The following is a 17,629-nucleotide window of genomic DNA, read 5'->3' on the forward strand; positions in this document are numbered from 1 at the left end:
AAATCTTTAGTAGTCGTTTTCTTGCAACCTTGCTAAAATAAAAATATAGCCGTATTTAGACATATTTCACTTTATTTCTCTACCTTGTGTTACACGTATCGTCACGTTATACCAGTCATCTTACCCGTGTTTGTACCGGCCATCTAGGCCTGGCATTATCTAATTCTAGTTGGCCCTACGCGTATTTTCTCCATTCAAACCTGTAATCCCTACAATAACTTTTAAAGACAGAATGTTGACACAAGCCCTAATGTCTGACAAACAGGTCGTGAAAGCGTGCAGACCCGTAAGTTCCCTAGGGAAGGCGTTTTGAGCAGAAATCTTTTAGAGTCCATTTAGTGCCACGCCCCATGCGAGCGTTTATAATCAGCAGATGTCTTACAAATAAGGTGTGAAAGCATGAAGAATGTACAGACACTACAAATCATTAGTCAATACTCCATTTAGTGCCATGCACCACTTATGATACAAGAAATATTTTGTAAGTTGTGTGGAATGACCACTGAAGACTCATGTAGTCACAAACCACGAACCGCATTCCAGACAAAACTTTGTTGTCCTACATTAGTTTACGTACATAATGAAAGCCACTACACTCCACCTTAAACTGATGGTGCTTTGTGGAAGTGTGAACTGCCGTGACAGAACAAATGAGGCAATTCTAATTGTGGATAAGATGGCTGCAAAATTCATGAAAATTCCTTGTGGTAGAGTGAACACATAACAATGCTATTTTACAACACATAACAAAAATTTAATAAACATCAGTTTAACACCAAGTGATTATTTCTTGGATATCTGCATGATGACACAACATTAAGTGAGCCCCATAAAAGAACAAGCAGGCACTGAATTAAACATTTAAAAAATTATATTTAAGACTATAAGTGAATCTGGTGTACCAGTGGCAGATACAGGGGGGTTACAATGGTTTCAGCTGAAACCCTCTCTGGAAATAGCACGCCCAAAATTTATTGACGAGTCGTCTTATGGGTTTAAAATGAAAAACTTCATACTTTAGCCTTTGAAATCACAATTACGATGTTCTACAGCAGGTTGTGACCTTTTTTTTTTGGTCTTTGACTTTTAGCTAGGCTGAAGTTGAGTGGAATCTGAAACCCCCTCTGAAATTTCTAGTGTGTACCAGAGGTAACGTAAATGTGTTTTGGTGCCTAAGTACGTAAACATGAGACCTGTCAAACAACAAGTGGCCACCAAACAGAATGTACACCATGGTAAATATATTTCTTAGCTATACAACAGGAAATTCAGGATTGCAATTGTACCAGTTCCAACTTTTAAGCTAAATAAATACCTGATAATATTGTTTAACCCATTTTACAACCAATACCTGATCTTAAATAACATTAAGTTACACTTGTGCATAAAAGTACAACTTATAAAGCAATTGCTGTGAGCTTGTGCACATACCTTAAGTCAAAACTGCTAATCAGACAACTGGCCAATTATCACTAGGGCTGGGTTTGTGGTCACCACAAAACACAACTTGCTTGGTAATCTGACAACACAAGAGACCGATCGTATGAAATTCACAATACTAATAAAGGTCCTACCTGGTCCAGAGTTAAGTATCACAACCACATCCACTGTTAGTGGGTGAATCACTATGACTAGATTGCCTGTAAGAACAGATAGGTGAGCATTAAATGCAATACACTTAAATTTATCCCTTTTTACACAAAATAAACATTTGGGGATTTTATTCATTTAAACAGTTGACATTGTTACACAGAGACCTGAATAGACAGGCATATCAAGAAGTTTGCAGACATTTGCTACACTTGTTCATGGCAAACACGCCATGCAGCTGGAACAGCATGTCCAATACATTTCAATATAAAAATTAAATTAATTATCGTGTACCACCTACCTCAAGTCTGTTTAGTAACTTTCTGAATTTGATACATGCAGAGCAACTCTCTGCGAGTACAATGATGCCTTCAGTTCACGGAAATTTTGGCTTGTCAAAATGGCCTAAACTGACCAGGTGTAGCGAATTCCCCCATACATTTTGTATTGAGTGTTTTGGGGTCATGCAATAAAAGGTATAATAACCCATGACATGTGATAGATACCTCCGATTCCGAACCAGATTTGGAAATAGCAGTGAATAGTGATTAAGATGAGCTATAGCAGAAGGAAATCAGCAAAATTTAAGCTCGTCATTTTAAGGTTGAAAATCACTTACTTTTTCTATGGCAAATTGAATGCCAGATATTTGGAAAGGAACGCTCTGATCTATTTTGATGTCTTGACAGCCATTATTAACCTTCACTACATTATTGTTACAATTGAACAAAAACACTGTGAATTAGTTCTGCAGGTTAGTTTGTGAAAATGAGTGTTCTGTGATTAAACAAAATAATGTCCATCCCATGCAGCAAACTTCTTCATGTTTTACTGTACATAAATTCAGTAATTTAGACCAGAACATGTGAATGGGTATACCTTTTCATACAAACATCGATATCTGACACAGATTCACTTACTGACTTTTCATCTGTAGCCAAAGTTCCAAGAATTCTGATGATGATGTAAGTGGCAAATGATAAGATAGCCATGGTTTTTTGGTAATTGGTCCCGTACACCTTGTCACTACAATCTCGCCATGAGATTAATACGAGCTACTAGGAGTTTTCGCCTGGCGGGACTCTAAAATACTGCAAATGCGATTAATCGGTGTGTGTCGATGTTGATCTAATCCTCGATCTAATCAGTTTTGTTAACCTCCACTCCAGACTCTTATTCTTTCACGGGTAGCACCCTTGTACAGGCTATGCCTTTTGGTGCCACCCTGTCATTTTGACAAATTAGATAAATAATAATAATAATACTTGAACAACGGTGTACGGCCTCTGCATTAAAGTACACCTCACCATGAAATGAAATCCAGTTACAACAAGACTTAATGTTGATTACTCAGTCTCGTTACTCTCACTCTCCTTCTTGGACTGCCATTTTAAACAACATTTGTTCAATTTTAATCAAAACCGCGTATCACGTGTGTCCACTTCGGGTGTTGCAGGGACATTCCAAAGGACTTCCCCTAAATAGATCACGTGATATTAAATTGTCAGTCTTGTGTGGTACTTGTCCTTAGTCATGGCTCAGCATTGCGGTACGTGTGTACTATAGCCTAGCTATAGAATTTTTTGTGTGATGATGCATATGGTCGCATAGAACGCATGATGGTAGGGCAAATGCCCACCCCTAGCTATGCCTATGGCATTAACTAGCTTTTTCTATAGCTACTATTATGTTGCTGATACATCAGGGGCACCAGAGTAAGGTGAAAGTGGTAGCTAAGGCTAAGTCAACTGGTCTATATAGTCTGGGCCTATGGGACATATTCCCTCAGAAAATTTTAGCTAAGTATACTGCAACTTTTAGCTAGTCCTTCAGTGACCAAATTCGCTTCATCAAGTTTGAAAGTTTGTTTAATTCCAGTCAAAAAGGCTCAGATCTCAATGCACTGGTTGTATCTTCTGATGCCCTATATACATTGTCCAAAAGATAGTTAGAGTCCCATATTAAAATGAACTCTTGTTATACGCTTGCATGGACTCTTGATAATAATGACTAGCTATATGTATTTATTTATTATATAATAGTTATACGGGCACAATGTGGAGTCTATGAAATTTATAAACCCGAAGGCCCGGGCTGTAGCGCACGAGCGAAGCGAGGGCGCTACTAAGGGCCTGAGGGTTTATAAATTTCATAGACTCCACATTGTGCCCGTATAACTGCTTTAGACTCTATTTCACATTACACTCAGATCACTTATCTCATCCATGGCTGTTTCTGCTGTAGGCTCGGCAAAAGCGGCTGGTTTTCTTACGATAATACTAGCGCCATGGCAACTATGCGTCCTCACGTGACTAAATAATCGCGCTCGTTAAATCACTGCACGTGAACAACGCATAGCGATTGGACAAATCCGATTTTGAGCATATGTCATATTGTGCTTAAAGGCGTGGAGTATATTAGAAAACAAGGTGGAGTATATGAGATTTATTACCCACCCAAAACAGCCTAAATAGAGTCTAATAAATGCTATCCCACTAGGGTTTAGCTTTCAGGTTGCGTATACAAGATATTCTTTCATCTGCTGGTATAAATTGTTATTCCATGTACTATGAGGCCTGGGAGATGTAAGGCTCTAGCTCCACACTAAGAATCAAATTATATAATGTTCAACACAATGATAAAATAATTGTCAGAGCAGAGTTCATGGTTATTGTATCAGCAAAGAGTTTTGAATATGTTTTATTTAAGTGCATTGTGACTGTTCCTCCTATAATTCTTGTTCAATTATCTGATATCTTGTTGGTTTCCCTTCATCCTCTTTACTGATCCCTCTTTATTGATTTATATGACTAGAAAATCAGTACACCTTGTCAATACAGTTACAACAGTTGATCTATAAATATGATGATGATGCAGTTATTGAGATGAGGAGATGCATAGTGTTTCCCTACAGTGCCACAACACAAAAACACTTGAAATGTAATCTGAGACTTACATGTATATAGCTGCAGTGAACTAAGTAAGATCGCTATCACTGCTGATAAGCATTGCGTCGTAATACCATCAATCAATGCTTGTGCAATAAATTGTCTGTATTATGAATTCAGTCAAACGTATGCATAGCTAGCTGTGTAGTAATTTATTATGCACCCAGTTAACACTTAGCTAAGTTTGAGCATAAGATGCCTGAAGTATTCCACAGATATATTTTGTAAATAATATTATTAAAAAGATAAATATACTCTAATAGAACAGTCAATAGCTAGCTGTGTAGTAATTGTGGGCACTTGCTAATTATGTGCATAATCTAAAGCATTTACCACAGATGTGAGATGTTGTAAATAGTAAATGAACGCCACAGTAAACATAAATCTATAGAACAGTCTGTCTATTCTACACTGTAAATTCATACTTCCAAATTTACAGTGTGAACAGTCTGTAATGTGCATGCCTTTGTCAAACAAGATGAAAGGTGCACATGTTTGACTCTCCAAGATAATGATATTATTGCTAATTTCCCAATATCAGTCATCTAAATGTTACCATTAAATTTTTAACAATTTTGTTGTTCCCCCAGTGGGACTATCACTATATAACAAAAATGAGTGATATCCACCTCAAAAACACCTTCGCTGTAAAAAAAGGCGCGTCCAAGAAACTACAAGTACTTGTAATCCAATGTAATTAAAAGCAGCTCAGTTGTAGGGAAAGACCTCATAAAAGTAAAAATAACTGGTAACTTAAAGAGCTGATATCTGGAGCGGCCAAGAATCAATCTTACTCATACTAATTTTTTTTAATCCATGAAAGAACACCTTGCATTGGCTGTAAAAAAAGTGCACCCATGAAAGTAACTGGCAATTGAAATAGCTGATATCTGAAGCGGACAAGAATGAATGCTGATATATAACTGATTGGAATTAACAAAAAGTTTAACATCGAACCTTTATCTTTCAGCTGTGTTCTACATTCACTCTTGCTGCATCATAAATTGATTTCTTTTAACTCTAATTGGCTGGTAATTTGGCCGCCTTTTTTAATATTCAGTGTATAGAGCAAAAAAAAGCGGCCAAATTACCAGCAAATTAGAGTTAAAAGAAATCAATTTATGATGCAGCAAGAGTGAATGTAGAACACAGCTGAAAGATAAAGGTTCGATGTTAAACTTTTTGTTAATTCCAATCAGTTGTATATCAGCATTCATTGTTGGCCGCTTCAGATATCAGCTATTTCAATTGCCAGTTACTTTCATGGGTGCACTTTTTTTACAGCCAATGCAAGGTGTTCTTTCATGGATTAAAAAAAAATTAGTATGAGTAAGATTGATTCTTGGCCGCTCCAGATATCAGCTCTTTAAGTTACCAGTTATTTTTACTTTTATGAAGTCTTTCCCTACAACTGAGCTGTTTTTAATTACATTGGATTACAAGTACTTGTAGTTTCTTGGACGCGCCTTTTTTTACAGCGAAGGTGTTTTTGAGGTGGATCTACATAACTTAGAGCAATGGGAGAAGACATGGCTGATGAAATTTAACCCAACTAAATGTTATGACTATATATATCTTTGGCTACTAAGTACAAAGTACTCTGCGACTTTATGTTACATGACAACCCTCGACCTGTTGTAAATCACCTTAAGTGCAAATGAAGCAAACATGTGTCTGCAGTTATTTCAAAAGCAAGTCATACTTTAGGATTTTTCAGAAAGAACATTAAGACAGCTATTAGGGAAGTACACTGGTTCACTCCTAGGTTGAATATGGAGCCTCTGCCTGGTCACCATGGCTTCTTCGAGACATCACAAGGTTGGAAGGCTGTAGTGTACAGGTATAAGATTTGTGTTAAGAAACTATCAACAGACTGCTAGTGTAAGTAGTATGATTAAGGAGTTAGGATGGGAGTTTTTGGAGAATATAGAATGAAGGTAAGAGTTTGGATGTTGTACAAAATTGTTAGCAACATGGTGATGCTAACCCCTACCCCTGTAACAACAATGGAATCTTCCTATTATGATTTACAAGAAATTAATAATGAAAGAATCTACCCACTGCATGATCGAACTGGTACATGTAGCTAAGCATTCACTTTTTCCCTGATGCAATCAAATTATGGAACAGTTTATCCCAACAAATCACTTGATCACCCTTATTTGTAACTTTTAAGAATTTTATATTAGTACACTGTAGCTACAGTTGATTTATAGTAAATAATTATATGTCTATGTACATTTTCTGTATAAGTTATACACAGCAATGGATAATTATACAACCAAGTAGCTACTAAAGATAATACGAAATGCGGTTAAAATTACGTCATAAATAATGAATGAATAAATAAATAATAAATTAGCACAGATTATCGAATCACGTTTTGTGGTTGTTGATGGTGGTACAAATGTTTCATCACGTGATCCCCTCTCAGCGCAGGTCGGTGACAGGCACGTAGCTGCTATTGCGTTTTCGTGCCTCTGTTGTAATCTGTATGGCTCGATGTAGGATTTTTGGCCCCTGCAGCTAACTTGAGCCTATCTGGGCGAGAGTTCTATAGCCCAAAGAAAGCCCATAATGGGGCTAGTTGGAGTAATTTAAACCTATGCAAAATGAACATGTTGCAAGGGGGTGACACGCCAATAGCCTCTGTACTTGGATCCACGACCGCGGTCAAGATGCCAGTCAATGGTCAAACCAAATATTTTTACTCAGTCAACAGTCAAGATCTCAGGTCTGAGCAAGTCAACGGTCAAGACGATCTATCACTCTCTGCCAGCAACTTTGAATTGAACTCAGTTTGCTGAGCTAATATTAGTAGCTAACTGTAATAGGCATTAGTGATATTCAAGTAATATATCACATTAATCACAATAATACGTAGACTATAATGATTTTTAAGGTTACGTCACGTGATAAATTCCTGACGCTCTCTATAGGTGCATAAAAGTGAGGTACGTATTAGCTACAGCTATTACTTAGCTATAGCCCTATGGCTATATAGTGGTTCGCAGTTGATGAAAGTTGCAGTGCGACATAAAGTCGAGAGCGTCAGCTCAGCAGTCAAGGTTTGGCGGTTTGATCCCGGATTGATATCCTCGTACAAGTTGGAAGAAGTAGAGAAGAAATTCTTAAACTTTTTCCTGACATCTCTGCCTGGAGTAATGTTGGAATTCGCTTGTCATACAAGGATACGTTCGTAGGAGTTATCAACCTGGAATGTGATGGTGATTTAAGGGTAGCTAAGTAGCTAGCATGAATCATACAGCTATAGTACAGACTATATAGCTACTATCCAAAAATGCCTGATATTATAATATTAATTGAATTTAATGAAGGCCTAGAGTACACTGCAGTCATGTAAGGAGGAACCAATTTGGCAAACATAGTTTTCAGAACCATGCAGGGGCGGCGGAATAGGTCCGGCAGACCCGGACCAAATTTTAAATAAATAAAAATTTATTTTTTTAATAGTGAAACGGAGGGAAACCCACAATCGGTAGCCTTCACTTGAATGATTCCACGCGAACCGTTGTGGTGATGTCCAGGTCTAAGATGAGTTCATCTTCAGCCTCATCTTCAGCTACTTCTAGTCAAGAGCCTCTCAGTCTGTGCAGCCAATTTCGTCCGTCACGACTGTTGGGAATTGGTAAAACCGGGAGGGGAGCGGGAGCGGGAGCGGGAAATTGCTTGGTAAAATCAGGAACCGGGAATCGGGAGATCACGTGTCAATCTTTGCTGTCAAACCCCAGGGGCGGATCCAGGAGCTAGCAAGGGGAGGGGCACAGACAGGTTAAGTTGTAAGTGGTTGGGGAGAGCCAGCTAGATCTCTAGTTCAGTGCTGCATTTTTGAGTAGCAAATAATCACCTCTTAGTGGTCTCTCACTGTTTGATTTTAGCCATTTTGGTCTTTTCAGATGGTTGTGAAGTCTTAAAAGCTGTTTAAAAGGTTCTGAACTGATGCCTTAAACAACAGCAACACGATAATTATTTTTAAAAGGCACTTAGTACGCACGAAGGGTCTGGATGAGAATTTCACAATTAGTTTGACTTTGGTTTGCAAGTGAATTTGTAAATTAAATGCTAGTAAAATGTTCATATTTTCATGAGTTTCTTGGCTTGACAAAGTTTAGTAGCTATTTAATCAGAAGTACTGACATGTCATATGGCTGCATGATTCCTCCACACTGGATCCGCCATTGAACCTAGCATACAGTTATGTAGCTACGTATCCATTTAAGAAACGTACAAATGCAATCCCTTATGTGATACTACAGAGCATGCAGTCTGAGCAGAGTCCTTTGTGCTTAATGGTATTAGTGTCTGTGATGTTGAAGAATACAGTGCAGAAACTTCTTGAGAGCTTGTCAATGAGAATGTGGATGTAGGATGGTTGTTTTGTTCATGTCTTTACTTTAATTGTTTGGACAATCATGGCAATATGTTACTCATTTCAAACACTATGTTACTCCCGGTCTCAGGTTGTTCCTACCAGTAGGAATCATAGAAATTGATAACCCCGAACAAGGTTTACACAACATTTTTAATTTGTTAATGTTCTGTACTGATTGTGCACTATCCTGCATGACCACATCAGCTAGACTGTCTGGTCAGTAATCATAAAATAAATATAACCTCTGAGAATTAGGAGCACGCTATAAAGAGTTAAGAGGTGGAACTGTGAAGTTTAAAGCATACAACAGGCAGACATGGATGGCATTCTGGGGATCTGGGGCCATGTCCCCAGAAAATTTTCAGCTCTTAAATACCCTGAGATAAGATTTCAGACAATTTTTTTAATTTGCTAACTAAATCAAATGTGACTGTTTTTTAATTTTTTATTAATGCTTTACAGCACAAGTACTGAAGGTCTGTAGGACACCTGGTCCTACAGCCTGCTCTAAGACTTTAGCTACAGAAGGTGTGTTTGAAAAGCCGTTGGAGAAAGGAGAAAAAATCCATGACTGGATCTAGGTAGCCTCGAACCTGCAGCCATCCAATTTACGCTCAAACGTTTACAGGGTAGTTGACTGCTCTTCTGAAATTCTAACCCCACCCCTCCCCCCCCCCCCCCCAATTCCCCACATCTGCCCCTAGCCTGAAGAAATGAAATGGTTGAAAAATCACTGAAAAGAAAGAAGATGGGTGTATATACACATGTATGGTTGACATTGTTAATATAGCTTCTTGGCTAAACATTACTATACATTGTATAGCATACTAAGCTACTGTATAGGAGCCATAGGACTGGGAGCATGCATGTGATTGAGTCTGACAAAACCAGTCTTATAGCCCAAAAATACATACTGTATGTTGGCTTAAGATTGTGTATCTCCTTTACTGTATGGAACAGCTAATATTCAGGAAAATCTCCAGGGATTATCATAAGTTGTGAAAATGTTACTTGTTCAGAGAGAACTTCAAAATATTTGATGGGTTATAAGACTGTTTTTGTCAGACCAAATCGGTTTCTGTAAGCTATATAAACTACAGTGTTTAACTAGCTACAACGAATTTGAAATTATTTTATTTATACGTATTTGATTATAGAACATAATTATTAACTTCCCAGTGGTGCATGACACTATAGCTAATTCTTGCACTGGACTTATGGTACTGACTTTACAACAGAATACGTGTGCTGTATATAGTTTACAATGCATACATATACAAAACCATCTGGTTCATAAGTACTCATACATACATGTACATGCATGGTCTATACTGTAGAGGATGTTAAATATTGACAACCTTTAATTCATTAATTCTTTTATCAAGAAGGTTGGCCCTCATAATCACATTTTGCTGGAATGGAAGTTGTTAGTATAAGATTTTTAATTCAACAGTATACCTTATGTACAAAGTTACCGCCAACACAACTGCATGTAGCTAGTATTGTCATTGCATTAATAGTAAATGGGGGTATTCCTTTGAGAAATCACTGGCAATGGTTTAAGATCATACAAGTTACAAATTCATTGACAGCTAGTGGATATAGTCTGGCAGTATACAAATGGTAGGGCATAGGCTTCAGTATAGCTATGAATTTCATATTAATGACTTTACAATGAAATTGAGCAAACCATCACCTTGCTGAGTGTGGATGTTAAGGGCTTCCAACATCACTTATAAAACAGTAATAGGTGTAAACAGTACCACAGTAGTTGCGTGTCTAAGTATTTGAGCTTGTGTACAGCAGGAGTGACATGGATTACTCTGGTTCAGGATTAGATCAGGATCGAGGCTCTGTTCTCCCAGGATATGTTGCCTACCTATCCTTGTTGTTCAAGATGATTGCTACTACTGTCAACCTTCTACTGTCTGGCTGGGTGGTCTACACTATCAAAACCACAAGGAGCTTACACAAGCCTCATAATTTATTTCTTGCTAACTTGCTGGTATCTGGTGTGATGTTTACCGGAGTTGGCAGCCTCATTACTAGCACCATGATGATTTCTTACCAGTTAGGAGTAGAGTCTCCCATCAGCTGTTATCCTTCAAAGATTCAAGTGCTCTTCTTTATCGTCTACCAGATATCATTCGTGATGATAGCAGCTGACAAGGTGGTAGCAATAAGATTTCCTTTCAAGCATAGAAGAATGATGACACCACGTGTTGTAGCTGCTGTTATCTGTGTAGTGTGGTTGCTAGCTGCCATACCTGCCATTTATGTTTTCATCAATGATGTGGATGGTGTTACCGAGGTGCCAGAGTTTGGAATTTGTCTGTTTGAAGGAAATGGCTTCACTGAATTGGTTTTGCTTGTCTTTGCACCACTGTTTCTGGCATCCATTCTTACTATATCTCTCAATGTCTTCTTAGCCATTAAGGCTTACCAGGTGCACAAACAAATCGAGGAGGAGACAAAGTTATCGGGACACAACTCCCAGTCTGAAAACCTTAAAACCTTGAAGAAGAAACAACAGAACATCAGACAGAACAGAAAGCTCATAATGACATTGCTTGTGGTCATTTCTAGTCATGTATTAATTAATCTCTTCTTTACACCTTTATTGATTTTAGGTAGGTTTCTCATCACTTCCCAAGGATATCAAGACTTTCTCAATTACATATTTTTTCCAAACAATCCGCTTGTGACACAATTTTTTGATGTGCTGGTCTATGGGATGTACTTCAAGCAAGTCCGTGAACCAATGATGAGGAATGTGAAGAGATGTTTGAAAATGAACAAATTCAACTCAGTTGCCCCAAAAATGTGAAGGACTAGAATTGTATGTACACTTTATGTAGTGTACCTTGTCCAGTTATGCATAAATATGTACCATATTTTACTGCTGCTTTAAAATGATCTCTTAATGTAAACAAATTATTTGTTAGTATTGTTTGGTATTCACAACTCCAATGTTTGAACGAGTGGCAGTTCCTGCATGATAGTTTAGTTCTGCATAATCAGGGTCACTGTAACTTGATACAACCTACAAAAATATATTGCAGTAAACGCTATCTATGCATGGATATTGTTATATAATACCTCTACTCTTGGTGTTTTATCTTCCTTATCGTTTAAACGTCTCAAAAAGGCTATTTGATTACTCCTTTTCGTCTGAAGTACTGCAATCTTTCCAATGTCAAGATCAGTAACTTCCTAAAGGAATGATAAATTTTAACAGAGGCTACATATTATATGAATGAAGATATAATTACCTACCTTGTCAATGCTTGGTTGCAAAACATAACTGTACAGGAGAATATCTTGACAGACAACATTTAACTCAGATAAGAATCGGTCCCAACAAAATTCTTCATTTAAAAACTTGACTCTTCTTTCACATCTCCTTATTTTAGCACTACTGCTGGCCTTTTCCTTTAATTCTAGCAGAAACTGAGTTAGTGGATGATTTGGTACACAGGCCTCTTGAGGTGGACTTGAATCTGTCTGATGTACAAGGGTTGTTGGACCTAATAAAATTTGCATGTACAAAATTTGCACGTGATTACAAGTGAGATATTTAGGAGAAGTCGCACGTGATCTCCCGATTCCCGGTTCCTGATTTTACCATGCAATCTCCCGCTCCCGCTCCCGCTCCCCTCCCGGTTTTACCAATACCGACGACTGTTTAAATTTCCGAAACGCACGTTTGGTAAGAATGGACAGAAACGATCATTTCGAGCAGAGTGGTGCCAGACCTACAAGTGGCTTCATTATGATGTTGACAAGGATGCCGCGTTTTGTTACTTATGTATGCAAGCTGAGCATGAGTTTGATGCAAAGTAAATAGTGACTGAGTACATGTAAATTGTATATAACATTCAGTTAATGTTGTACAAGTTATCAAATATCATCTCATCATCTTATATATAATAAACTTGGTCACCATCATCATAATAGTTATTCTGTATAATACACATATGCTGGTTTCATCTGATCTTTTAACTGCATATCTTAATCTGTAAATAGCATGACAATTATTAAAATGAGCATGCACAACAGATATTAAAAGTGTTCATCAATTTTTGGACTGAAGGTAGCTCAATTTCGCGCCAGATTCAATCTCAGAGGGCCTATTTTTTTAAAATTTCCTGGGGGGGGGGCATGCCCCCCAGACCCCCCTAGAAGCCTGCATGCTTTGCATGCAGGACAGTGCAACCTTGTGTTCACCTCTTGCTGCCACACTGCCTGACCAAAGTGAAATTGCTTCCTCCAACCCTGCCATGCACTCATGTTGAAGAGAGACTACAAAAACTATACCCATGCACTGCGCAATCAACGTCTGCTAGTAAACTCTGAGTTTGAAAGAAAAGTTCAGATTCGAAGCTTAGGCTACAGTGGTTTGTAACATGCATAGCCAATGTTGTGTTATCTTGATCTTGACTATTATAGAAGACATTCTAAAGAGTGGAGGTCAAAGATGATAATGATCAGCCATATATCGATGAGACTGACAAAGCTATTAAGTGTTCCTGCATGGTACAAGGATTTTCGAGGGAGTGCAAGCATGTTAATCAGCACATCAAAATATCTGTGTCACATTGTGGTGCCAGAAAAGATCACTTAAAGCAAGGTGGTGGACAGCGATCCATAACAGATCATATTGAACTGTAGACTTTTATGTATAATATACCTATATAGTCACACATATCAGTATATTATGTGCATCATGTATCATACCATTTTATTGTAATTATAGCGGAAAACACTTTACCATCTGTTGTGACTTGTGTGAATTTTCCAAAGCAATTAGCTGATATGAAACACTGGGCATGCATGTCACAGTGACACTTTAATTTTCCATAAAGACATTATTCCACTAAAACATTGATTAAGCTATTATTATTCAGTATTATTCCAACCACACAGCAGTGAAGATACAGCTAACAGTATAATGTTGTACAGCTATGATAATTACTGAAAGACCGTGGTCATGATCAGTGTCACCATGGACTCTTGGTGTCACTGATTCATTACTGAACATGCACTAATCTATAGACCTATCTCATTACATCCATAAATCTATAATACAGAAGCAATAAAGTTGTGACTATAGTCCATGCATCTTAGCATAGAAATGCACTTATGTCACAGTCATTGTGAAAGCCACCTTTTCATCTGTTATTTTCCCTTCTCATCAATGATAATTGACTATGCCACTTTACCATCTGTTGAAGTATAATTCTATTTCCATACAAACACACACCTATAGCTGTCTGGCTACAATACTATACTGCATGTACACAATACAGTCAATACTACAATGGCTTGCTCACAAGAGTCGTTTACCAATGCTGAAGATCTAGAGTTGTTGTCTTTTATAACTGCAGTTCATGGTGCCAAGTTTTTATCCTAGCTTGGCAGATCTGATAGCAAGTAAAGTTCTAGTTGTTGATTTGCTTCAAGAGAAATGCAATGAACATGCATGATCCAAATGCAATCATTGTTATGACAAGATCTGATGAGCCTAAAATTCTTGGACATCTAAAAGAAGTTCTGCAATTGCATGATACAGATTTTACAGCTTCATGGTGTCAAAATACATAACAATAAATTGTACGCATATATAATATTCCTAAAATATTAGTATGACATGCCTTTTGGAAATGCATTTTCTCTTTATGTCTGCAGCGTTAATTGTATAAGATCAGAATATTAATGTATCTGGATTCCAAGAATTATAAATATCGTGCTGTTGACATTACAGCAACTATCAAGGGACCAAAGTCTTGTCTTACTGAAATATGTAAGATTCTAGATAACAAGAATATAATTTATGAGGTATGAATAAAATGTGTCACTATATCAAATCTTATACACATTGCCGGTATAGGTGCATGATGACAGCCATTTGTTGTGACTCAATAAACTTCATGTAGCTAGTTATAAGTGTACTCAGTAAATAAGTAGCTAACAAGCTAAGTAGCAATAATATTAATTGTGTCATGTAACTATACTAATTATTATCCGTGTATGTTAAGGAGGTCCGACAACATTTACTTTTAACTTTAGGATCTCTTGACCTAAGCTGCTAGCTAAAATTGGTGTCAGCCTTACGTCAGTACATGAATTCTTCAGTATACATGACCCAGTGTTTATTCTAGGGCTGTTAGGGGGGGAACTTCCCCCCCCCCCCCTAAAATCTCAGACTCACCCCCTAAAATTGTGAGTGACTGCTACGCTATACTTAGGTTTAGCAATGCCGTGCACTCATGCATTAAGCTCTACCACTGAAATTTATAGAGATACTTGAAGATTTAGATAATGGTTGCTTGATGTTAGCAGTGGTGAACATCTTACATTTTGTTGGTGTGGCTTCACAAAAATCAACACTCATGAGCCTTAAATGCCTAACCAGATTGGCAACTATTTCAACTGCTTTATATAGTTGTGAACTTGGACAACTATATAACAGACTTTCACTGGTCACACCCTGAATTTCTGATTCTCCCCCTAAGGAGAAATCCTAGAATAAACACTGACATGACCACACTGTGATTATCAGTGCATGGTACCCCTGAATCTAGGCCCCTGTATGCAGCTACATATATCTTAATCAATAAGACGTCTTTCATCATCTATTGATTACTGGCGGGGCTCATCTCATGCATGTATTTAAGCTAATTTCATGTGAAGTTAGCTCTCTAGCTAGCTGAATACCCTGGAATAATGCAGTAACAAGCAGCTAATGGTTAATAGCAGAGTCAATGCCAGTTGAACTAGCTGGTCAATGGTCAAGATGATATTTTGAGCCAAGTCAACGGTCAAAAGCCTAAATCCACCTTGACCAATTTTGACCGCGGTCGCAGATCCAAGTACAGAGGCTATTGGCGTGACACCCCCTTGATGTTGTTTGAGCTTGGTTTTCCTGTCGCCGAGATGAGGTCTGGTCACCTTTGATAGGCGCTGTTTAGTGTTAGCACGTGTGTCGTCTGCCTATTCGTGGTTGACCTGGCCACCTCCATGCATGTAAACTATGCCAGCAGCGCCGTTAGGAGTTGCAATTAGCTAATGGTTGTTGATACTGACCGGCATAGAAAGGCCAGCTGTTTCTGCCACCTCCATTGTAATTGATATAGTCTGATACTAACAGTATAAACTGTACAATGTTACTGATATAGCTGTCCTGTTCACTGCAGCTGATCATGATGCAGTCGGGTGATGACATAGCTGAGGTGTGGTTGCACTGCTGATGTTTCTGCCACCTCGCTGTGACGTGGTCCTGTGCTAACAATATAGCTGACGTGTGGCTGTAGTTACAGTACATGGTAATAATGTATAGCTGTCCCAACTTTTTGCCACCGATGTAGTCGGAAGTTTACTGTACAGTGTTGCTGCACTACAGCTGATGCATGCAATATAGCTGCCGTGAAGATGTGTGATGACAAGTGATCACATTCACTGTGATTGATAGTTGGGTAGTTAATGTGTGACTGTACTGTGATACCAGCATAGTTATCACATTAATTTTACTGGAATTGATGCACCCAGGTACTAATGTCTTAGTGAACATGACTGAAGAGCGCTACCAGCAGTGTCACATTTACTACAGTCAGGTGTTACCTACATTGCTGAAGTGTGAGTGTACTGAGTTACCAAAGTAGCTGTCATGTATTTACTGCAACTGATGCAATCAGACACACGTAGTTTGGTCATACATACATTGGCGTATAATGACAAATATTGTCTTTATGCTTAAAGACAAGATTTTATGCCAATCAATTCTTTAATCCTAAAGAAAAGATTTTACACCAAGCTTGCCATTAAGTACTTAATGACAAGCTTTTACGCCACTGTCATTGGCATAAAATGCATTGTGAAAGTAACTTTACAGGGAAGTGCACTATAAAGGGAAGATTTTATGCCAAGCAATTAAAAACAAAGAATTCATGTGACTATCCTTTAATATTACATAACTGTACCTGTAAGTATCTGTATTCTACCGTTTCATCATGCTTTTACTGCTCACCACAAATGTGCTGCCGAGGGGCGGGCGCCTCCATACATCAATGAATAATGATTCGTATTAGTAGCCTTTCTTTAACTGCTTCCTCCAGATAGCACTTTCGTTCTATTGTAATAAAAAGAGTTTAGCAGCTGAGGCGATCTTTAAATAGAACAAATAATTGTGCGCATGCGTCATTTTGGCGCAATGCTTCATGCTGTGTGCGAAGAAACTGGAGTCGAAAAAAAACCGATATACAAGGTGCTTTTTAGTGATTACACAGTTGTCTAAAGCTAATTTGTATTATAAACTTTGTAGACCTGGATAAAGAAGCATTAGCTGTAGCAGAGAAAGTGAATTGGTGTACTCCAGTGACTGCTGTGAGACCAGATGCAACCAGTGTAATGTTCTGTGGCATAAACACCCAAAGCGAGTTTCACACAGTTTCAATTTCCAGTTAAGTATTTAGCTCCTTGCTGGTGTGGTGCATCCTTTGATAATGAACTCCAATAGAAGGCTAGTCTTTCAAACGATGAAACATTAGACACCTTTGCAGATTCTGGTGTTTTAATGGTAAGCTACTAATATTACTGTAGCAACTGTTCTTTGCTAGGCCTATGGTTGTAATGATACCACATTTTATGACCAATTTGATGTGTGATATTTATTGCCGATACTACTGAACTGTAACTGAAA

The 17,629-nt window shown here is 38.0% G+C and overlaps 3 protein-coding genes across 8 annotated transcripts in view; 1 reads left to right on the top strand and 2 right to left on the bottom strand.

Annotated features, from left to right (window-relative positions):
- Positions 1-17,629, bottom strand: part of LOC136268454 (thrombospondin type-1 domain-containing protein 4-like) — a 36,504-nt gene that overhangs the window by 5,998 nt on the left and 12,877 nt on the right. The window contains exons 1-4 of one of the 5 annotated variants that reach the window (XM_066063801.1): positions 2,210-2,490; positions 2,097-2,148; positions 1,575-1,640; positions 1,432-1,519 (exon numbers count right to left, since the gene is read on the bottom strand). The gene's annotated coding sequence lies outside the window, so the exon portion shown is untranslated. The other 4 variants (XM_066063798.1, XM_066063800.1, XM_066063802.1 and 1 more) reach the window with 4 other exon arrangements.
- Positions 10,056-17,088, bottom strand: LOC136268456 (uncharacterized). Of its 2 annotated transcripts, XM_066063805.1 has the most exons (4): positions 16,911-17,088; positions 12,208-12,947; positions 12,031-12,144; positions 10,056-11,974 (listed from the first exon to the last, which is right to left on the bottom strand). In XM_066063805.1, the coding sequence occupies exons 2-4, from the start codon at positions 12,472-12,474 to the stop codon at positions 11,873-11,875; spliced, it is 483 nt and encodes a 160-aa protein (XP_065919877.1). In that variant the 5' UTR covers positions 12,475-12,947; positions 16,911-17,088; the 3' UTR covers positions 10,056-11,872. The 2 variants fall into 2 exon arrangements, with proteins under 2 accessions (XP_065919877.1, XP_065919876.1); XM_066063804.1 differs by lacking the exon at positions 16,911-17,088 and having other exon boundaries at positions 12,208-14,071.
- On the top strand, positions 10,745-11,758 carry LOC136236849 (rhodopsin, GQ-coupled-like). Its single transcript, XM_066027080.1, has one exon. The coding sequence runs from the start codon at positions 10,745-10,747 to the stop codon at positions 11,756-11,758; it is 1,014 nt and encodes a 337-aa protein (XP_065883152.1).

The sequence above is a fragment of the Dysidea avara genome, chromosome 10 (genome assembly GCF_963678975.1).
Source record: "Dysidea avara chromosome 10, odDysAvar1.4, whole genome shotgun sequence".
In the NCBI taxonomy this organism is placed as follows: Eukaryota; Metazoa; Porifera; class Demospongiae; order Dictyoceratida; family Dysideidae; genus Dysidea; species Dysidea avara.

Bases quoted from the DNA above. Each gene is read 5' to 3' on its own strand.
- LOC136236849 (XM_066027080.1), top strand. From the start codon at position 10,745: ATGGATTACTCTGGTTCAGGATTAGATCAGGATCGAGGCTCTGTTCTC.
- LOC136268456 (XM_066063805.1), bottom strand. From the start codon at position 12,474: ATGCAAATTTTATTAGGTCCAACAACCCTTGTACATCAGACAGATTCA. The intron at 12,145-12,207 runs GTAGGTAATTAT...TCATTCCTTTAG, and splicing joins TGCAACCAAGCATTGACAAG to GAAGTTACTGATCTTGACAT. The intron at 11,975-12,030 runs GTATTATATAAC...ATATTTTTGTAG, and splicing joins ATAAAACACCAAGAGTAGAG to GTTGTATCAAGTTACAGTGA.